The sequence below is a fragment of the Mobula hypostoma genome, chromosome 19 (genome assembly GCF_963921235.1).
Source record: "Mobula hypostoma chromosome 19, sMobHyp1.1, whole genome shotgun sequence".
NCBI lineage: Eukaryota > Metazoa > Chordata > Chondrichthyes > Myliobatiformes > Myliobatidae > Mobula > Mobula hypostoma.
This window is the reverse complement of record NC_086115.1, coordinates 31110889-31134980: the sequence shown is the minus strand read 5'-3', so window position 1 is coordinate 31134980 and position 24092 is coordinate 31110889. Positions and strand designations below refer to the sequence as shown.

General features: G+C 42.6%; 1 protein-coding gene across 3 annotated transcripts in view; it reads left to right on the top strand.

Moving 5' to 3' along the window:
* prkg1b (protein kinase cGMP-dependent 1b) overlaps positions 1 to 24092 on the top strand; it is an 836131-nt gene that overhangs the window by 792344 nt on the left and 19695 nt on the right. For 2 of the 3 annotated variants that reach the window (XM_063071598.1, XM_063071596.1), the window contains exons 13-17: positions 6017 to 6158; positions 7914 to 8077; positions 10623 to 10745; positions 10927 to 10989; positions 13694 to 13760. In XM_063071598.1, the coding sequence (XP_062927668.1) occupies positions 6017 to 6158; positions 7914 to 8077; positions 10623 to 10745; positions 10927 to 10989; positions 13694 to 13760 (559 nt within the window). Of the gene's footprint in view, positions 1 to 5327; positions 5352 to 6016; positions 6159 to 7913; positions 8078 to 10622; positions 10746 to 10926; positions 10990 to 13693; positions 13761 to 24092 lie in introns of all 3 variants that reach the window. The other variant, XM_063071595.1, reaches the window with a different exon arrangement.

Sequence of the window (24092 nt, the reverse complement as noted above, 5' to 3'; positions counted from 1 at the left end):
CCCCTCCGACCTTCAACTGTCGGAGGCAGAACGCTCTGTTCTCAGTAAGGGCCTCACATTTGTCCCCCTTCGCCCACACGTCAGCGAGTTCTGTGTTCGCCATGATGCGGAACTTTTCTTCCGCCGTCTCCGTCTCCGAGCCTACTTCTTCGGCAAGGACTCTTCCACCCCCACCGATGACCCCTTCTCCCGTCTTCAACCCTCCTCTTCTTCATGGACACCCCGCTCTGGTCTTCTGCCTGCTCTGGATCTCTTTATCGCTAATTGCCGGTGGGACATCAACCGTCTCGACTTCACCGCACCTTGTCCCCATTCCAACCTCACTCCTTCGGAACGCTCTGCTCTCCACTCCCTCCACACTAATCCTAACCTTATTATTAAACCCGCCGATAAGGGGGGTGCTGTTGTAGTCTGGCGTACTGACCTCTACCTTGCCGAGGCACAGCGACAACTCGCGGATACCTCCTCTTATTTACCCCTCGATCGTGACCCCACTAAGGAGCACCAGGCCATTGTCTCCCACACCATCACCGACTTTATCCGCTCAGGGGATCTCCCATCCACTGCTACCAACCTTATAGTTCCCACACCCCGCACTTCCCATTTCTACCTCCTACCCAAGATCCACAAACCTGCCTGTCCTGGCCGACCTATTGTCTCAGCTTGCTCCTGCCCCACCGAACTCGTTTCTGCATACCTCGACACGGTTTTATCTCCCCTTGTTCAATCCCTTCTGACCTATGACTTCTCACACTCTTAAACTTTTCGATGATTTTAAGTTCCCTGGCCCCCACCGCTTTATTTTCACCATGGATGTCCAGTCCTTATATACTTCCATCCCCCATCAGGAAGGTCTCAAAGCTCTACGCTTCTTTTTGGATTCCAGACCTAATCAGTTCCCCTCTACCACCACTCTGCTCCGTCTAGCGGAATTAGTCCTTACTCTTAATAATTTCTCCTTTGGCTCCTCCCACTTCCTCCAAACTAAAGGTGTAGCTATGGGCACCCGTATGGGTCCTAGCTATGCCTGCCTTTTTGTTGGGTTTGTGGAACCATCTATGTTCCGTGCCTATTCTGGTATCTGTCCCCCACTTTTCCTTCGCTACATCGACGACTGCATTGGCGCTGCTTCCTGCACGCATGCAGAACTCGTTGACTTTATTAACTTTGCCTCCAACTTTCACCCTGCCCTCAAGTTTACCTGGTCCATTTCCGACACCTCCCTCCCCTTTCTAGATCTTTCTGTCTCTGTCTCTGGAGACAGCTTATCCACTAATGTCTACTATAAGCCTACTGACTCTCACAGCTATCTGGACTATTCCTCTTCTCACCCTGTCTCTTGCAAAACCGCTATCCCCTTCTCGCAATTCCTCCGTCTCCGCCGCATCTGCTGTCAGGATGAGGCTTTTCATTCTAGGACGAGGGAGATGTCTTCCTTTTTTAAAGAAGGGGGCTTCCCTTCCTCCACTATCAACTCTGCTCTTAAACGCATCTCCCCCATTTCACGTACATCTGCTCTCACTCCATCCTCCCGCCATCCCACTAGGAATAGGGTTCCCCTGGTCCTCACCTACCACCCCACCAGCCTCCGGGTCCAACATATTATTCTCCATAACTTCCGCCACCTCCAACGGTATCCCACCACTAAGCACATCTTTCCCTCCCCCTCCCTCTGCATTCCGCAGGAATCGCTCCCTACGCAACTCCCTTGTCCATTCGTCCCCCCCATCCCTCCCCACTGATCTCCCTCCTGGCACTTATCCGTGTAAGCGGAACAAGTGCTACACATGCCCTTACACTTCCTCCCTTACCACCATTCAGGGCCCCAAACAGTCCTTCCAGGTGAGGCAACACTTCACCTGTGAGTCGACTGGGGTGATATACTGCGTCCGGTGCTCCCGATGTGGTCTTTTATATATTGGCGAGACCCGACGCAGACTGGGAGACCGCTTTGCTGAACATCTACGCTCTGTCCGCCGAGAAAGCAGGATCTCCCAGTGGCCACACATTTTAATTCCACATCCCATTCCCATTCTGACATGTCTATCCACGGCCTCCTCTACTGTAAAGATGAAGCCACACTCAGGTTGGAGGAACAACACCTTATATTCAGTCTGGGTAGCCTCCAACCTGATGGCATGAACATCGACTTTTCTAACTTCCGCTAAGGCCCCACCTCCCCCTCGTACCCCATCTGTTACTTATTTTTATGCACACATTCTTTCTCTCACTCTCCTTTTTCTCCCTCTGTCCCTCTGAATATACCTCTTGCCCATCCTCTGGGTCCCCCCCCCTTTACTTTCTTCCCAGACCTCCTGTCCTATGATCCTCTCGTATCCCCTTTTGCCTATCACCTGTCCAGCTCTCGGCTCTATCCCTCCCCCTCCTGCCTTCTCCTATCATTTTGGATCTCCCCCTCCCCCTCCAACTATCAAATTCCTTACTCACTCTTCCTTCAGTTAGTCCTGACGAAGGGTCTCGGCCTGAAACGTCGACTGCACCTCTTCCTACAGATGCTGCCTGGCCTGCTGCGTTCACCAGCAACTTTGATGTGTGTTGCTTGAATTTCCAGCATCTGCAGAATTCCTGTTGTTTACAATTTCACAGTAGCATTACAGCATTACAAGTGCACAGATATAAATATTAGAAGAGAAGTGGAAAGAATAAATAAACAAGTTACCTCAAACAGTCTAACATCGGGGGTCATCACTTCCCCGGCTACAGGTTGACTCATTATAGAGCCTAATGGCTGAGGGTAAGAATAACCTCACACAGCGCTCTTTGAAGCATCTCAGTTGTCTTTAGTCTACTACTAAAAATGCTGCTCTGTTCAGCCAGGGTGGCATGCAGAGGGTGAGAAACATTGTCCAGAATTGCCAGGATTTTCCGGAGGGTCGTTTGTTCTACCACAACCTCCAGTGTGTCCAGTTTGACTCCTATAACAGAGCCAGCATTTCTAATCAGTTTACTGAACCTGTTGAACCGAGTTGATGTCATTGCCCCAGCACACCACCGCAAAGAAGATTGTACTGGCAGTAACAGACTGGTAGAACATGTGAAGGAGAGGCCTGCATACTCCAGTGGACCTCAGTCCCCTCAGGAAGTAGAGGTGACTCTGGCCGCTCTTGTACACAGCCTCTGTGTTGGTGCTCCACTCAAGTCTGACATCCAGGTGCACCCCCAGATACTTGTAGGTCCTCACTGCATCCAAGTCCTCACCATTAGCAATAACAGGGAGCAGTGCAGGCTTAGTCTTCCTAAAGTCCATCACCATCTCCTTTGTCTTACTGATGTTGAGCCGCTGATGATTCAGCTTGCACCATTTGACAAAGTCCTCCACCAGGGCCCTGTATTCATTCCCCTGTCCTACCTTTAAACACCCAACTATTGCTGAATCATCAGAGAATTTCTGCAGATGGTATGACTCCCTGTTGTATCTAAAGTCTGAGATATACAGGGTAAACAGGAAGGGAGCCAATACAGTCCTCTGTGGAGCCCCAGTGCTGCTTATAGCCATTTCTGACATACAGCTCTGAAGCCGCACAAACTGTGGTCTGACAGTCAGGCACTCCATTATCCAGGATACAATGGAAGTACCAACCTGTAGTGGATGGAGCTTTTCCCCAGTAATGAGGGCTGTATGGTATTGAAGGCACTGAAGATTACTGCTGAAGCCTGCGTGAATTGCCAAAACATGAAGATTTGGCTAAATCTTTCTCACTGAAAAGGTTAACTCAAAGTTCAAAGTAAAATTTATTATCAGAGTATGAAATTCTTTTTCTGCGGGCATACTTAGAAAATCTATAGAACAGTAACTGTAAACAGGATCTGTTAAACTGTGAACATCAGGAACTGTAAACTGTAAACAAGCTGTGCAAATGCAGATAATAAATAAATAGCAATAAGTAATGAGCTTGAAATAACAAGATAAAAGAGTCCTTAGATGAGCGTAGTTATCCCCTTTTGTTCAAGAGCCTAATGGTTGAGGGGAAATAACTGTTCTTGAACCTGGTGGTGCAAGTCCTGAGGCAATTGTACCTTCTACCTGTTTTTAGTGTTAAGTATATTCGTGAACATACTTTCATTTGGAAAACCGAGCCAAAGACTTGTAAATAGCTTTATGGATGTAAAATGGATGTAACACTTTTAAAAGCTGACATAAATTGATCCAATAGCTTTGTTAGCTTCATGACTTTACCCTTTAACGGTGTGATAACCTATATGATTATGGTAATTTATTCTGGCTCTTGTCAGGGACGGCTACTCTGTGCACTGTGGAAGTACAAATTTGGATAGACTTCCTTCAATATATAAGAGAACTCATATTATGCAGCAGACATTTTTAAGAGCAATACACAAGATGCTGGAGGAAAAGCAGGTCAAGTAGCACCTATGCAGGCAAATGGACTGTTGCTGTTTCAGGTCAAGACCCTTCACCTGGTACTAGACCCAAAAAATTGACTGTCCATCCCCCTCCGTAGCTGCTGCCTGACCTGCTGAGTTCCTCCAGATTCATCATCTGCAATCTCTCGTGTCTCTAGACTTCTTTTAAATTCTATTCTCTGCTATTTAAAAAAAATTGCCCGGGACGGGATCATAATACGACATATCAATAAGTCTTCTGAGGCATTTGAATTGTATCAGTTGTCAAGGCTGGAGCCAGCATTCATTTCACAAGCCGCTGGTTTATCTGCCCCCTGGTGTTTACTTTGAGAAAGGTGGTGTTGCATTGAAATGTACATTTGACCGACATTGAAATGTGAAACTAGTTACTAGAGTTTTGACAGTATTTGCTGTGTTTGTTTTGCTGATGCCTGTTTCTTTGATAGGTGTCTTAATATTATGCAGTAGAAATCCTATGTGGCATGTGAATTATCCATTGTAGCTTTGATCTAGCCACATCTGTATGAGTGGGTAGGATGGAGCTTGGCAGAATTTATTCTGTTTTGGACAGTAGCCCTGATTTACTAGAAAATTATGAGCAAGTTCTATTGACTGATGTGTTAAAAGCAATACGATCTGAGATTTCTATTCAAAGCAGAAGCACAGACTAATAATCTAGCTCTCTCCATGCTACTTGATGGAGCGAAAATCCATCCCATTCATGGATGGATTAGATTTAGTGCTACTAAAAATGGGAGAAGAGAAAGGGCAGTCAATTACTCTGCCAGGTAAACCCTCAGATATTGAAAAGGAAAAGCCAGAGTCACGTGCTGTCCAAACGGCAACAAATATTTTCGACAGCCAACTGGCCTTAAACCTAAACTAACCAGCAATATTGTGGCATCCCTTTTTTTGAATAATTCATTATTAACCTTTCTCCGTAGATACAGAGAAGACAATATTAAAAGGTATGTGGCACCCTTTGTATTTTAAAGCAAAACTAAGCAACATAACTCAAATTGAAAAATGGAGACAAACAGCTCAGCTCTTTCAGCTTGCATCATCCATCAATAGGCTCCACTTGGTTCATTGCCACTATGCATTGTTGGTCCATTGCATGGGATAACTACTGTTTGTGCAGCATTTATAGTTTATACCATGGTTTGTTCAATTTATTTCAATGTCTTCCGGCTTTGGATCCTCTGAAATCCCCCTCTCATTGTGTTATCCGTCTTCACCAAAAACTGAGAATGACTGTGTATGATTTTCTTTTTCTAACGTAAGTTCCTCACTCCATTATTCTCAGTGAGGAGCTAACTCTTTTGAAAAAATCAACTGAGTTTGTGGTTTAGTTGAGTTTGGTAAGATTATTTGAAGTCTCCATGCTATTACCCAGGAATGAAAACCTTCATCAAGTACCCACTTGATACGGAGAACATCCTCTCATTTGCTGCTTATTAATATTTGTTCACAATCATTGCATCAAGGTTGTAAAGTACCGATCACCATTGCCTGGCAACAACTGTATCTCATGCCAATCCAAGCCATACAACTAATCAAGCTGATTTGGTGCCATATATTGAGTGGCATAGTTCTGCTGCTGTAATGTCTTGCTGTTGGTCTTTTCTTGCAGGGGTTCATTTGATGATGCCACTACTCGATTTTATACGGCCTGTGTGGTAGAAGCCTTTGCATACTTGCATTTCAAAGGAATTATTTACAGGGACCTCAAACCAGAGAACCTAATCCTCGATCACCGAGGTTATGCTAAACTGGTGAGTAATGAAGGCTAGAGTGAATTGAAGGAAACTGCTCTTTTACTAACCCCTAACTTGAAGTTCAAAGTAAATTTTATTATCAAAGTACATCTATATCACCAAATACAACCCTGAGATTCAACTTCTTGTGGCATGCTCAGCAAATCTATAGAACAGTAACTATAACGGGATCAATGAACAATCAAGCAGAGGGCAGAAGACAACAAACTGTGCAAATCCAAATAGATAAATAAATAAATAGCCATAAATAACAAGGAAGATGAGATGAAGAGTCCTTGAAAGTGAGATCATTGGTTGTGGCAACATTTCAATGATGGGGCAAGTGAAGTCTTATCACAGAGGTGTATGATATTCTCAATCCCTTGGCTAGACTATTTAAAACTTCAGCTGATATGTAGAGACAATGTACCCCTGAATTCAGAATCAGAATCTGATTCAGGTTTAATATCACTAGTTGTTTTGTGGCAGCAATACAGTGTAATACCTAATGAAAAAAAATGTAAGTTACAATTAAAATATACATATATATAAAATTAATGAGTATTCCAAAAAGAGAGCAAAAAATATTGAAGTTAATTGTACATTAAATGGGCTAAATGTGATCATCTGAATGCAGAAGGGGGAGAAGCTGTTCCTGAAACCTTGAGTGCTTGTCTTCAGGGTCCTGTACCTCCTTCTTGATGGTAACAATAAGAAGAGGGCATGTCCTGGATGATAGGGGTCGGTAATGATGGATGCCACCTTTTTGAGTCATCGCCTTTGAAGATGTCCTCGATGCTCGGAAGGCTAGTGCCCTTGAAGTAGCTGGCTGAGTTTTTAACCTTCTGCAGCTTTTTTCTGATCCTGTGCAGTGACCCTTCCGCACCAGACAGTGATGCAATCAGTTAGAATGCCTTTCAGCATGGCCTGTATATTGCTACTTCAAAAGCATCTGGAAGAAAATAAACAATTTGATTCTGCAGTCCCTTCCTTCCCTCTTCTGGCTATGTTACCTTTGCTTTAGTTATCTCTGCACATTAATATACTACCTGTTTTGTAATTTAATATTAAATCTTTAACACTTTAATGATTTCCCTCGTCTGGACGTCCAGTTTATTTAGGGGCCTATATCACAAAACTGTAGCATTTTTATTAGAGTCACTAACTCCAAAGGTCAGCTTTCCCAGAAAGGTGAGTCCAGCTAAACTGAAACTCCACCCCTCAACAATAAATTTTTGCTCTCTTTTTGCAGTACGTTAATTTTCTGTATTTTATTGTAATGTATAGTCCTTTTATTAGGTGTTCCATTAGTTTTCAGGGTTCTTTCCATGATGTCCATAGGCTGGTGTGTGTTAACTTCCATCCCTGGCAGGAAAGAAGTCGAATGTGATAAGGATCAGGAGCATGACATAAGGGACGTGGATATCTAGTTATTGACATCAGAGCCATGTATCACACAGTAAATAGTGATCATGGTCTCGACATGAACATCTAGTTATTGATATTAGAGTCGTGTATCACACAGTAAATAGTGACCATGGCCTTGACATGAACATTTAGTTATTGGTATTAAGAGTCGTGTATCACACAGTAAATAGTGATCGTGGTCTTGACATGAACACCTAGTTATTGATGTTAGAGCCACGTATCACACAGTAAATAGTAATCATGATCTATAAACTGTAAGCAGTTGTATCGATGTAAGATTGTAAATTGCAGTACAGAAGGATTCAACATACTCACAAGTTAATTGGCATGTTGTCTATGCATTAGGTGGACTTTGGATTTGCTAAGAAAATAGGGTTTGGAAAGAAAACATGGACATTCTGTGGGACTCCGGAATACGTGGCTCCAGAAATCATCTTGAACAAAGGTCATGACATCTCAGCTGATTACTGGTCACTTGGAATCCTTATGTATGAACTCCTAACTGGCAGGTGAGAAAATCTGGAATAGGATTGTGTTGTCTTGTGTGTTAAATCTAGGGCTTGAATTTTTCAGTTCTAAAAAAATAATAGCTAAAAAAAAGACATTTCCAAATCCTGATCTGTTAAATGGGTTTGTGTTTTCTTCACCAATAAAAATCCTTATTTAGAATCAATGTCAACTGCCCCTAATTTATATTTTCATTCATTTTGCTTTAAAACCACCCACCTGATATTCAAAATGCTCTTACAGAGCACGGACTACCATTTGTCTCTGGTATGTCAGTGAAGGAGACTGGAAGAGGAATGTTTAGAAAATTGTGGAAAAAAACAATTATGTTTATGATGACTTGAATGAAGTACCCAATTTAACTCTGCAGCTCCAAGTTGGACCAAACATTTAAAAGTTAGGTATCCAAGTCATCTATGATACTAATATAGCCTTTTAATTTAACATACAACCTGTTTATTAATGTTTGCGTAAAGAGGATGGTGCAGTAGCATAGCGGTTAGCGTAATGCTATTACAGGGCCAACTGCTGTCTCTAAAGAGTTTGTACATTCTTCCGGTGACTACATGGGTTCCTCCAGGTGCTCTGGTTTCCTCTCACAGTCCTAAGACATACAGTTGGGGTTAGGGAGTTGCAGGCATGCTATGTTGGTGCCAGAAGCGTAGCAACACTTGCAGGCTGCCCGGCACAATCTTCCGACTACTTCAAGCTGACAAGTAGGCAATAGTAACTCACATATTACAACAGTTGTGTGCAGGAGGGCATCTCTGAATGCACAACACATTGAACCTTGAAGTGGCTTGTCTACAACAGAAGGCCACGAACATACATTCAGTGGCCACTTTATTTATTAAGTACAGGAGGTACCTAATAAACTGACCCCTGAGAGTATGGAAGTGTTTTTAACTGTGTAATGTGGAGATGCAAGCTAGCTTTTCCCTATCGGTTCCATCTCTGACCAGTACTGCTGAGCAGAACCTCTTGTTCAAATATTAGCAGAAACAAAATTGAAATGCTCATTTCATAAAGTTTAAAAGTGGATTTAAATGGGAAATAAATCTAATGCAAATGCATTTTCCTTATACTCACAGAAAATTGTGAGTGTCAGATCATTTCAGAGATTAAGCACAATGCCCAGGCTCTGCTTTGTCTGTGACATTGTGTTTCTGAAATAACTTCAGCACAGAAGGAGCCTATTTATATCATTGGAACCGTACTAGATCTCAGCAAAGTAGCCCACCTCCCTCTACGTATTTCTTTAGAAATACATAGAGGGAGCTTTATTGTTTCAAATATACTCATTAACTCCCTGGGACTTTTTTGTCATTTACCTACACTAAGGAGTGATTCACAGAAACTAATTAAGCTATTAGAATGTCCTTAGCCTGTGACAGGTAACCAGGGAAATCCCATGTGGCCACAGGGAGAGACACAAACTCCATGCCAAGCAACCGAGGTCAGGATCAAACTGGAGTCCGGGAGCTGTGAGGCAGCAGCACCAACTAACCCCCATATATTTACTCTGGTGGAGGTAAAATGCTCCACTAAACCCTAAGGAGTTCTCCCCAGTATACTGACAATTATCATTCTTCAATAAACGTCACTATTACAGATTAGATGCATGTTCTCTCCACTACTGCGGTATACTACTGTGTGAAAATCAGCTGCCGTGTTTCCAGCATGGAAGTGAAATGCACTCCAGGAAGCAGACTGGGGTTACCTTGAAATCCACTGTTCAAAGAATAATATGGAATCACTATATTGTCATAGAGTCTTAGAGTCAGTCATAAAGGCACAGAAACAGGCCCTTCATCTCATAAAGTACACATCAATGCCAATTCCATTTACAGATATCTCTTCCATGTATTGATCATTTAAGTGTTTTGCCAGACTGTTTAAATGTTGTGAGAACACCAGCCTTCATCGCCCACTCAAGCAGTGGGTTCCAGATCTCAACCATTCTCTGGATGAGAACTTCAGATCCTCGCTACCCCTAAAATCAGTGTCCTCTGGTTTTAGACACCTCTGTTAAGAAGAAATGTTTCCCACTATCTACTCCATCATTGCCCCTTCTATTATTAAACATTTCTTTTGGGTCACCCATCAGCTCTGTTAGTCCAAAGAAAATAAACCCAGTATGTCTATTCTTTCCTCATACTGAATTGCTCATTGTCCCTCAACCAGTATAGCTACAAAAAAAAAGGTTAACTGGTTATTCATCTAATTTGCTCTTTCTGGGTCCTTGTGTGTGCAAGTGATGGTGGTCTACAAAAATGGGAACAAGAATCTTGAAAATGTAAATAATTTAATAAGGCTAATCTGCAAAACAGCATACTCTGTTGAGGAACAGGAGAAATTGACAGTAGATTTTTAGATTTGCCAAAAATAACTGCGCATGTGTGTAATTCAGGAGTAGATGCTAGCTTACATGTTTAATGGCCATAAATAATAATGATTTTGTCATCAATGCAACTGAAAAATGTGGGTGTTATCAATCACAGTGTGGAACTGTTTCTAAAATTGCGTTTCCTCTTCCTTTGAATAAAGTCCACCATTCTCAGGGCCTGATCCCATGAAAACCTACAACATCATTCTTCGTGGGATTGACATGATTGAATTTCCAAAGAAAATTACAAAAAATGCTGCTAACCTAATTAAGAAACTATGCAGGTAAGTTTCTGGCAGATCTGGGGCTGTGAAATATCTAACCAGCTCAACACTTCATCTGAAATTTATGTAACATTCAGAAGAGCAGTCCTTCTTGTGCCTTTATTTGTTTCAGTATATTCCCAAAATGATTATTAAACAGCATTTGAATCATTCATAATGGTTATTTCCTATTTTCTAATAGGGACAATCCATCAGAAAGACTTGGGAATTTGAAAAATGGAGTTAAGGACATTCAAAAACACAAGTGAGTATTTCCTCTATGAATTTCTTTGTACAATACTGTGTTGCACTTCAAAGCAACTTTATTAACTTTTTAAAGCTGTTGCTGAGATTATGTACTTGTTCAACAAATCCAGAGCTGGTGCTCACACAAAGAATACATAATGATATGGCAATAATGGGTGTTCATCATGTAATTGAATTGTACATTGAGATACCATCTTTCTTCAAGTTGAACACAGTACTAGACTCAGGGTCAACTGTTCTCTTCCTTGGTAAGCACCAAGTAATAAGGTCTAATTAAAATGACTCTGTCTTCATGTAAAAATAGCTTAATGCTCAGAGACACAGGAAAGGAGATGACAGAGGGGTGACAGTGTGTAAGATATTGGAACCAACTTTTTTATCTCATAAATGGGACAGTGTAGGACAAAAACTGGTGATAAATAAATTACTATGGAGACCCCCATACCAATTTGCAGCTGTATATTGATTTAGACACACAGGGCTCCAAAATGCATGTCTAACAATACAAGATCAATCTTGTTACTAACTAGTATTCCTGGCATCCCCAGGTGTCCCCAGGGAGCAGTATGACCTACCAGTAGCAAACTAAGGGCCTTTTGATTGATTGAACCGATTTCACAACCTATGGACTCACTTTAAAGGACTTCACAATTTATATTCTCACCATTATTCATTGATATTTTAAAATTATATTATTTTTTGTTTTTGAACAGTGTCTTATTTTGCACATGGGTTGATTGTCAGACTTTGTGTGTAGTTTTTCATTGAATCTATTGTACTTCTTTATTGTACTGTGAAGGCCTGTAAGCTGATGAATCTCGGGGCAGTATTTGATGACATATATGTACGTACTTTAGTAATAAATTTACTTAGAACTTTTGCTACCTGTGAAGGGCAAGTTTCTTTGACAGGGCCCACCAGACATGGCAAGTCACAGGACGGCGCCATGGCACAAAGGATATTGATATCAGATGTTCCAGGGTAAAGCAGCATTGTCCATAAATTTCCTTCAATGAGAAGACACCATTCTTCAGGTTATGCAGCAAATGGGCTATATCGGCTGGAAAACCTCACTATTGCTCTTTCGCACTATTTATTTTATTGTAACTTATAGTAGTTTTTTTTTATGCCTTGCTGCAATGAAACAACAAATTTCACGACATCATTTAGGTCACAATAAACCTGATTCTGATTCTAAGACCTCAGCTGCACTGTGTGACAGGGTCAAATCAAACAAGGCACCTGGGCTCATGGATTATGATATACAATATTGTTCTGTCCTCACCTTCTGGCACATGAGGGACCTCACGTTATCAGCCTTATTGTGAATATGTTTCTGCTTCTTTACCGTACATGTTGTTCAATGTAATAATCAAAGAATACAAACACGAGAATTGACCCTCTGCTGCACACTCTGTCACTGTTATCCAGGCAAATCAGCTTCTTATTATTGAATTTCATGCTGCTCATTAAGCATGCTAGATGAGATGAGATTAGATTATGTGGACACGCAGTCCTCTTTTATTGTCATTTAGTAATGCATGCATTAGGAAATGATACAATGTTTTTCCAGAATGGTATCACAGAAACACATGACAAACCAAGACTGAAAAACTGACAAAAACCACGTAACTATAACATATAGTTACAACAGTGCAAAGCATTACCACAATTTGATAAGAACAGACCATGGGCACGGTAAAGTCTCAAAGTCTCTCGAAAGTCCCATCATCTCACGCAGACGGTAAACCTCCAGCGCTGCAAACTTGCCAATGCAGCTTCCCGGAAGCATCCGACCACAGTCCGACTCCAAGTCCATCAGAAAACTCCGAGCCTCCGACCAACTCTCCGACACCGATGCACGGAGCACCATCTCTGCCGTGCGCTTCAACCCCTCCCCCGGGAACAGGAAATAGGCAAGGCCGAGAATTTGGGGCCTTCCCCTCCAGAGATTCTCGATCGCACAGTAGCAGTGGCAGTAAAGCAGGCATTTCAGAAGTTTCTCCAGATGTTCCCCCATGCTTCTTCACATCTGTCTCCATCAAAGCAGGATTGTGCACGGCATCCTACTTCACAGATATGATATCAGTCGGAATGGCCGCGCACGCTGTGTCGCGCCGCCATCTTCTCCTCCCTCCTGCTATTAATTTTATTTACTAATTTGCCACGATAAGCATAGTCTCCTGACCTGGATTTATTGCAAAAAATAGATACTTTAGATGTTGAATATTTTGTTTAAACTGGAAAACAAATTCAGCTTTTGGGGCATCTAGTGAACTCTTTCATTTTTCAAAAGAGCAGTGCCATAGGAAAACTGCCTGTAATTATGTGTGTGTATGTGTCAGAGAGAAAGAGAGGAAGTGGAGAAGTGATAATGCTTGATGTAATTATACTATCATGTTATATTTGCTCATCATTTATTTACTAATGAAATAGAATTGATTGCTTTGATATTAGAAAAGAATGTGCATTCTTAAATTGGTCATTGTACATCTCATTGAAAATGAACCCCGAACCAAACGATACCCATGTTGGACCCTCACTGTTGCTGAGAAATCAAAGAACCATGTCTCAGGCATCAAGAATAGATTCTGTAAAGCGAGCTACTCATTTTGGAAACTCTTAGCTCTCCTTGTGTAAAATTGAAAACATTATTGTTACTTTGAAGATGTACAACTACAAATTCTATGTTTTTTTCACAGATGGTTTGAAGGTTTTAACTGGGATGGACTAAGGAAAGGAACTTTAACACCTCCAATTGTACCTAATGTAAGTATTTAACCAATTGGTCCTTGTGCAATGGTTAGCATAATCCTGTCAACCATTAAAATTCTTATTACTGTATCCATAAACTGACTTGAAGGGTTGAGCTGAATGTAGGAAGTTTCTCAATTTGGGGTTCAATATATTTGCCAGTAAGGTTAGGTTACTGCATTTAAATCACTCCATCATATCAGATTTGTTTTAAGTGACAAATGGAAAAGATTTTCCTCTATGCTTTCATTGACAGTAAGCAATGGTCCCTCTAATTTTTAGTAGTCAGTGTGCGTAAAAATATTATGTTGTGCAGATTTTTTTCCTGTGACAAAAGTATGTGCACACTGAACGCACACATGGAACAGTTTATGTGTTTACAAAATATTTGACATAAAACTGCACAGAATAAGAACAAAATAACATACATATTTATGTCACTCAGTTATTTTTCCTCTCTCCTGTCTTTGGCATTTACCCATTCTTTGTAAACTCTATCTAGACTAAAAGAACTTCCATCCAATTGATAGCTTTTGATTCTCATTAACATATCCAAATGATATTCACCTAAACGGTTTCTCAGCTTGTTTTTGAGTTCATTCATTGGCTAAAACCTCGCTCACAGTCCGCACTAGACGCAAGAAAGGGTCCCCCAATGTCCATCAACTGTGCAAGGTCGCAAAACTGTTCATTTTGAAGTACAAATGCCACCATTTGAGCAAAGTTTGAAATCGGTTTGGATTACTTTTTTCTTGCACGGAAAAATTGAAAATCGTTAAACTGTCTAACTATTACAATATTTTCAGCTAGAAAATCATGATATTTTAGACATAAGGCATTAACTTGTTCATCGCCAAAAGTGAAGTCACAATCTGCAATTGTGGAGAAATCAAAAGCTGACCATTCTTGTACCTCATCTTTGATCTCCTCTGGGTTTGATCGTTTTCGCACTCGCTCATCTGCACTCAACCGTAACATGCATAGCACTCCTGGAATGGGTAATGATGGGTTCTGTTGCCTGAGCTTTTGTACACTGTCCAAATGCGATTTACTTACCAAATGACACTTCAAAAAGTCAAGTTTCCAAATATCATCCCACTTCTTTCCACTAGCAAATTCTCCAGCAATTTTCACATCATGACAATACAAGTAGATAACTCCAGTTTCCGAATCATATATAAATATTTCTTGTAGCTGAACGTTCATGACCTCATGAGCTTTTGGTGTAGCAGTTTCTACTGTTTTGTTAAGCCATTCAACTTTAAACAAATTTGCAGTTCTTTTGCACTTCACACCCTTCGCTTCTTTTGAATTCGACATAGTGAATCAATACTTTTTTTCAATAAAAACTTAGTAAGCTATCTACAAGATTTGAAACATATCTTTGTAAACTTTACGAAATGAACACTGTCCGTCAAACATGGCTGCCGCCGTGATGCAGCTGTACAAACCTGAACAGGATAAGTGAGGTGACGTAAATTAGTGACTTGCATTGTGGTATTTGAAAAACCAACTAACTAGTTAACAGAATCAGTTAGCTGAAAGATCATTTTCAATAAGTGTAATTATTAATTACTGCATTATTTTAGGTAACTAACCTTTTCTGCACACTTTAATTTCCTTTGTGCGCTCATTGAAAAACGTGTGTGTGCGTGCACATGCACACAGCTTAGGGGGAACTATGACAGTAAGTGCCTTTACATAAATGCTATATGTGATGCCTTTCTTCTGAGAAGTAAGCTGATGAATTAACATTCCATTCTTGGTAATAATTTTAATCTGAAAGTTACGCTTATGGCCCTTCTCAGTTCTAACTGTCTCCAATGACTAATATACCAGTGGCCAAGGAATTTAAAAGTGTTGCCATCTTTGATGGTTGTGGTTTCAAAGCTCCAGTCCTACTGGAAAGCACAAAGGTACTGTGGAGCTGTGCATATTTAGTAGTGCCCATATTCTTCTCAAGCCATCGCTTTGGTCTGAGGGTGACTTGCTTCTGCTCCAAACCCCATGGGTTCCAAGCGAGCTGATCAGACCAATGTGAGACTCACGGACCCTGTGGCAGGAGTTTCTTAACAAGGCAGGCCACTGGGTAGTTTGGTAGTTCGGAGTGTCATTTTTTCTGTTTTCACTGAGCTTCGACTCAAGGTCATCAATGCCTGCCCTTTCTCTATTTCAAATAGTCATGGACCAGGGATTCCCACCTGTTTGTGGGAATATCAGATGTTTGGAGAAGCCATTAGCAACATCCTTGAATATTTTCCTCTGTGCTCCTGGTAATTCCTTGCTACGATGGAGCTCAATAGTTTTGAGAGTCTAGTGTCAGCTGTGTGAATAATTTACCCTGCCCAATGGAAGGGGGGGGGAGGAGAAAAGAAAATAATAGGACTCATCTAGGATTAGTAAAAATGGGTGGTTGATGGTTGGCACAGACTAGGTGGGTTGTTTTGCATTATATCTCCCTCTGACTCTTTGAGGGAACTGAGGGCAATTTAATCCTTAATGCTGGGAGTACTGGTCTGGGAGATTTGTGGATATTGGTTCCTGGAATGGATTTGCTCACAATCAGAATCGGAATCAGAATCATATTTCTTATCGGTGTTTCATATGACATAAATTTTTTTTGGCAACAGTAGAGTGCAATGATATAAAATTGATATAAATCACAAAATAAATAAATAGTTCAAAAAGGGAATACTGTGGTAGTGCTCATGTGCTTATAGACTGTTCAGAAATCTAGTGGCAGGCAGGAAAAAGCTAGTCCTGAGTCAAGGAGAGTGGGTCTTCAGGTTGCTGTACCTCCTTGATGATGAAGTTAGTTAATGGTGAATGCTGCCTTTATGAGGCACTGCCTCTTGAAGATGCCCTCAATGGCGGGGAGAGTTCTGCCATGATAGAACTGGCTAAGTCTACAACCTTCTGCAGCCTCTTGCAATCCTGTGTGTTGGAGCCTCTGTACCAGATGTGATGCAACCAGTAAGAATGCTCTCCACCGTTCTTCTATAGAAATGTGCAAGAGTCTTTGGTGCCATATCTAATTTCCTCATACTTCTAATGAAGTAGAGCCACTAGCATGCCTTCTTCATGATTGCAATAATGTATTGTGTTCAGGACAGATCCTCAGTGATGTTGATGTCCAGGAACTTGAAGCTGCTCACACTTTCCACCGCTGATCCCTTAATGGCAATTGGCATGTGTTCTCCTGACTTCCCCTTCCTGTCCACAGTCAATTCTTTGGTCATGCTTATATTGAGTGCAAGGCTGTTGTGACACCAATCAACCACCTGATCTATGTCATTTCTGTATGCCTCCTTGGTGCTATCTGAGATTCTGCCAAGAAGAGTGGTGTCACCTGCCAATTTATAAACAGTGCTCAGAAACATAGAAACATAGAAAATAGGCGCAGGAGTAGGCCATTCGGCCCTTCAAGCCTGCACCGCCATTCAGTATGATCATGGCTGATCATCCAACTCAGAACCATGTACCAGCCTTCCCTCCATACCCCCGATCCCTTTAGCCACAAGGGCCATATCTAACTCCCTCTTAAATATAGCCAATGAACTGGCCTCAACTGTTTCCTGTGGTGGAGAATTCCACAGATTCACCACTCTCTGTGTGAAGAAGTTTTTCCTAATCTTGGTCCTAAAAGGCTTCCCCTTTATCCTCAAACTGTGACCCCTTCCCCAACATCGGGAACAATCTTCCTGCAACTAGCCTGTCCAATCCCTTTAGGATTTTATACGTTTCAATAAGATCCCCCCTCAATCTTCTAAATTCCAATGAGTATAAGCCTAGTTGATCCAGTCTTTCTTCATATGAAAGCCCTACCATCCCAGGAATCAATCTAGTGAACCTTGTTTGTACTCCCTGTATGGCAAGGATGTCTTTCCTCAGATTAGGGGACCAAAACTACACACAATACTCCAGGTGTGGTCTCACCAAGGCCTTGTACAACTGTAGTAGTACCTCCCTGCTCCTGTACTCGAATCCTCTTGCTATGAATGCCAGCATACCATTCGCCTTTTTCACCGCCTGCTGTACCTGCATGCCCACTTTCAATGACTGGTGTATAATGACACCCAGGTCTCGTTGCAGCTCCCCTTTTCCTAATCGGCCACCATTCAGATAATAATCTGTTTTCCTGTTTTTGCCACCAAAGTGGATAACCTCACATTTATCCACATTAAATTGCATTTGCCATGAATTTGCCCACTCACCTAACCTATCCAAGTCACCCTGCATCCTCTTAGCATCCTCCTCACAGCTAACACTGCCGCCCAGCTTCGTGTCATCTGCAAACTTGGAAATGCTGCATTTAATTCCTTCATCTAAGTCATTAATATATATTGTAAACAACTGGGGTCCCAGCACTGAGCCTTGCGGTACCCCACTAGTCACTGCCTGCCATTCTGAAAAGGTCCCGTTTATTCCCACTCTTTGTTTCCTGTCTGCCAACCAATTCTCTATCCACATCAATACCTTACCCCCAATACCGTGTGCTTTAAGTTTGCACACTAATCTCCTATGTGGGACCTTGTCAAAAGCCTTTTGAAAATCCAAATATACCACATCCACTGGTTCTCCCCTATCCACTCTACTAGTTACATCCTCAAAAAATTCTATGAGATTCGTCAGACGTGATTTTCCTTTCACAAATCCATGCTGACTTTGTCCAATGATTTCACCGCTTTCCAAATGTGCTGTTATCACATCTTTGATAACTGACTCTAGCATTTTCCCCACCACCAATGTTAGGCTAACCGGCCTATAATTCTCTGGTTTCTCTCTCCCTCCTTTTTTAAAAAGTGGGGTTATATTAGCCACCCTCCAATCCTCAGAAACTAGTCCAGAATCTAAAGAGTTTTGAAAAATTATCACTAATGCATCCACTATTTCTTGGGCTACTTCCTTAAGCACTCTGGGATGCAGACCATCTGGCCCTGGGGATTTATCTGCCTTTAATCCCTTCAATTTACCTAACACCACTTCCCTACTAATATGTATTTCCCTCAGTTCCTCCATCTCACTGGACCCTCTGTCCCCTACTACTTCTGGAAGATTATTTATGTCCTCCTTAGTGAAGACAGAACCAAAGTAGTTATTCAATTGGTCTGCCATGTCCTTGCTCCCCATAATCAATTCACCTGTTTCTGTCTGTAGGGGACCTACATTTGTCCTAACCAATCTTTTTCTTTTCACATATCTATAAAAGCTTTTACAGTCAGTTTTTATGTTCCCTGCCAGTTTTCTCTTATAATCTTTTTTCCCCTTCCTAATTAAGCCCTTTGTCCTCCTCTGCTGAACTCTCTTTATAGAGAGACACTGCCATCTTTGATTGGTGATGCCTGTCCAGTAGGATAAGGTGTTCATTCTAGGTAGATGAAGACCCTGAAGTGTGCTATAGGCCAAGGTTGACGGGTTCCTGTTTAGACTTTGAGTTTTGTGTCAGGTTTAAGGGCTCAGTCACCAAACAGCCTTTTCCTGAATCAGTCCATGATTGTTCCATCATGGTAACCATTATCATCAATATCTGTCTTTGCTGAGGAGGCTTCTGAGATGTAGGAAATAGCCATTGTTTTCCAGAGTTTTCTAATGGACCATTATTGTCTGAGGACACCATTTCTTAATGCGATACTCCCAACTGCACCAGCTTCCGGGATTTAAAAGCTCTAACTCTCCAGAGTATGGATAGCTGATGCGGCCCCATTAAGGGTTCAGGATGGTCCCACTGATTGGCTCTCATGTTTTGGTTGCCAACAATTGAGCATTTAAAAAACACCTGAACTGAGGTTAAGTGCTCAGCTGTATGTCCAACTGTGATATTGTATAGAGTTTGTTTTGTGCTGAGTTCTTGATCCAATTTGTTACTGTGTCTCGATCCTTGCTTCAGATACTCCAGCATTTGGGTCCAAACCATTTTTGTCAAAGACTCTCGTCGATTGAGCCAATGTGGACCCAGCTGGGTATCAGACTCTTTTGTCTGCTGTGGCCAGCCACAGTAAAAGGATTTCCAGACAAAGCCTGGAGATTCACAACCTACATCAAATCGTGGAAGGAGGAAGTCAGGGTCTCTTGGGAGAGCCATTCGGTCATTCTGCGGAGCCAGCTCATCTTCCAACCCCAGAGAGATTCCTATACATCGATCCTTGAAGCCTATTCCTATAGGGTGGGAGGCAAGGACCCTCTGTAATGCCTCGGTGCAGTTGTGTGAGGATATAGATGGGGATTTGGACCCTAATTTGGCCACTATTTCTACGAATGAGCTTTGTGAACCTAGGGAGGGGACTAAGGTCTGTCAAATCACCACTGCCACCTAAAAAGCCGAGGAGTCATGCTCGAGGGAAGGTCCAGAGGAGATAGCAACACTCAAACTGGTCGAAATCCCTTCCATCTTTCAAGACTAGGAGGAAGTCTTCAGCCAGGGAAAGGCCTCGAATCTTCCACTGCAGTACCCTACTGATGCTATAGACCTGCTGCCCAGTACTTATTCCCCTCAGGGTCAACTGTATGTGCTCTCAGGTCCAGAGAGAAGCACCATGGAGGGCTATACAAAGCAAGCTCTTGCCCCGGGCTTCATTTGACCGTCTACCTCATCAGCCAGCACAGGCTTCTTCTTTGTATGAAAGAAAGATGGGAGCCTTCAGCCATGCATTGATTATAGAGCATTAAACCACATAATGGCCAAGAATCGTTAACCCCTTCCACTCATGAATATGGCCTTCGAGATGCTCCAAGGAGCGAGAGTATTCACAAAGCTAGACCTACAGAGTGCATACAATCTGGTCCGTATAAGGGAAGGCAATGAGTGGAAGACTGCATTCAATGCACTGATGCGGATCCTTGCAAATACTTGGTTATGCCTTCAGCCATGTGCTCCGGCAATTTTTCAGACCTTGAGAAACAATGTACTCCAGGACACTCTTCATAAGTACGCCTTCATTTACTTGGATGATATCCTAATCTTCTCAAAGTCCATGTCTCCATGGACGCACGTCTCCATGGACTTTGTCATGGGTCTTCTGCCATCCAAAGGGAAGACTGTCATCAAGGTAGTTGTCGATCGGTTTTAAAAAGCCTGCAAATTCATTCCTTGGAGAAGCTACCATCTGAAGGGTGAAGTTTTCCTGGAATAGGTCTTCAGGGTCCACAGATTCCCGGTGGATATTGTCTTGGATGGTGGTCCACGATTTGCATCACATTTCTGGAGGGTGTTATGTAGGTTAATAGGGGCAACAGCAAACCTTTCCTTTGGGTTTCACCCGCAGTCCAACGGCCAGACAGAGCAGATCAACTAAGATTTAGAACATATGCTAAGATGCCTGGCCTCAGAAAGACCTGATGAGAGGTGCGAACATCTGATGTGGGCAGAGGTCACCCACAGCTTACAACATTCGGTGCCTGGGTGTCACCATTCAAGTACCGGTTTGGTTATCCTCCACCTCTCTTTCCGGAACAGGAGACCAAGGTTGGTGTCCCTGCAGCCAAAGATCTCATCCAACGCTGCAAGCAAAAGTGGATTAGGGCAAGAGAAATGTTGCTGGCCTCAACCCAGAAGGCAGAGACCAAGGTGAACCGAAGGAAAGACAGGGACCCACTATGCAGCCTGGGTAACAGGTCTGGCTGTCCACTCACGATTTGCTTCTTCAGGTGGAATCTAGAAGGTTGGCGCCCAAGTTCATTGGACCATTCAAAGTCCAGAGGAAAGTAAACCCAGTGGCTTGTACCTTGCAGCTCCCCAACACCCGAAAGATCAATCTCACCTTCCACATCTCTAAATTAAATCCTGTCTGCACCATCCTCTTAGCCCCACTGCCACCCAGGTTTAGCAGAGAGGAACAGGTCTTCAACGGTGAGAAGACTCTTGGACTCATGCACTGTTTGGGGTGTTCGGCAGTACCTCATGGACTGGGAAGGATTTGGATCGAAAGAGAGGTGCTCGGTGTCTGAGAGACACACCTTGGATCTGGCCCTCATCCACAACTACCATCACTGCTTCTCTGAGCAGCCAGGGCTGTCAGGAGTTGGCTGTAGGGGAGGGGGGTCCTGTTACAAATCACTCACAACTGCGCCAGCTTCCAGCAGTTAAACTGTCTAACTCTCCAGAGTATGATAGCTAGTACAGCCCCCTTAAAGGTTCAGAATGGTCCCGCTAATTAGCAGTCATGTTTTGGGCACCAAGAATTAAGTATTTGAAGAGCACCTGAACTGAGGTTCGGTGCTGAATTGTAAGCCCAACTAGTGATATCATCTAGCGTTTGTTTTGTGCTCAGTTCTCAATCCAGTTTGATACCGTGTCTCGATCCTTGTTTCGGATACTCCATCATTCGGGTCCAAACCATCCTTGTCAAACCATTGAACAGCAGAGGCAGCTTAGTAGAGAACTTATGCTTTGGAGATGTTAAGGGTAAGGCCCACCCTCACAGAATAAGTGGATAGTGAGTTGGAGCAAGGAGTTAAACTCATGTCAATGATGGAATGACTTTGGTTCTGGGGTGGAAGCAAGAAAGATTGAAGAGTTTTAAATTCATCCTGTTGGTGAGGTGAAGTTTACTGGAGGAGAGTGAAGGTTATTGGGGTGGGGTGCAGGTGAGGTGAAGGTTATTGGAGCTGAATGAAGGGTATTGGAGGTGAGTGAAGGTTATTGGGGTGAGGTGCAAGTGAGGTGAAGGTTATTGGAGGTGAGGTGGTTTATTGGGGTGAGGTGCAGGTGAGGTAAAGGTTATTGGGCTGAGGTACAAGTGAGGTGAAGGTTATTGGGCTGAGGTGCAGGTGAGGTGAAGGTTATTGTGAGGTGCAGATGAGGTGAAGGTTATTGGGCTGAGGTACAAGTGAGGTGAAGGTTATTGGAGGTGAGTGAAGGTTGTTGGGCTGAGGTGCAGATGAGGTGAAGGTTATTGGGCTGAGGTACAAGTGAGGTGAAGGTTATTGGAGGTGAGTGAAGGTTATTGGGCTGAGGTGCAGGTGAGGTGAAGGTTATTGTGAGGTGCAGATGAGGTGAAGGTTATTGGGCTGAGGTACAAGTGAGGTGAAGGTTATTGGAGGTGAGTGAAGGTTGTTGGGCTGAGGTGCAGATGAGGTGAAGGTTATTGGGGTGAGGTGCAGATGAGGTGAAGGTTATTGGGGTGAGGTGCAGGTAAAGTAAAGGTTATTGGTGAATGAAGGTGAGGTGAAGGCTACTGGGGATGAGGTGCAGCATTCTGTTGAGAGATTTGAAGATCAACAAATAAACTACTTCAGAAACTCAGTGAGTCAAGCAGCATCTTTGGACTCAAAGCGCATAGAGAGAGAGCGGAGACTGAGGTGGTGGGTGAAAGGTGCAACGGGATGAAGATTTGAGAAGGGTGGTGGGCAATAGGCAGAGAGAGAGAGAGAGAGAGAGATGCTCTGCAGCTCCAACTAGGACTCAAGGCTCTGTCGATAGCCATTCCCAAGATTATAAAAATATTTGCTTGAGGCTGGAAAAGAAATTAGGGGGGAATCTAGATGTTATGTTCATGCAGAACTAATGAAGTAGGCAGAACTAGGGATTCCTTTGGGGTGAGTTTGAGTTGTTGAGTTGAGACCACCTTTAAAAAATAGAAGAAAAAATAGATTGCCTCATGAGCCATAGATTAGAAAATTAAAAGCTCAAAGAGCAGGATATTAGGCAGAAATTTTCACCCCATGGGTAATAATGGAGATGGAGGAAGAGATTTCAGATGGAATGAACTCACCTGATTGAAATGATTGATGATTCAAATAACTGGGTCAGTAGACAGGACTTAACTTATAAAGATTAGAGGTAGGGGTACAGGAGAGGTTGATGGTGAGGGTGGAAGATTCAAAACAGTCTAAATTTTGAAATGGCAAGAAAAACATCAGATTTCTGATGAGAACAGAGTTCTGGGTAAAGCTAAGTAGACCAGGCAGAAGAACATATCTAACAAAGGTAATTGGCTTCCATAGCAATTGTGTCACCAGGGAGAAAAACTGGAAAAAAAAGTGAAACTTTACCTTGTCCAAGTGCATAAAACATGAATAACAAAATTAATATCAAGAGATACTAGGGATCTGGTTGGACCACTCGAGGGTAAAGGAGGGGACGTGCTTGTAGGTGGAAGATGTGAGTGAAGTCCTTAATGAGTACTTTGTATCAGTATTTGCAGTGGTGCAGTGCTAGCCGGAGCGCACGGGAGCGCGTCCCGCACATCTTTAAGAAAAAAGCCAAAATAAACAAGCTAATTAATTAGGCACCGCTCAGGGTGCTTTGAGTATCTCAGAAACTGCTGATCTCCTGGAATTTTTATGCACAACACACTCTGGAGTTTACAAACAATGGTGCCAAAAACAAAAAAAAATCCAGCGAGTGGC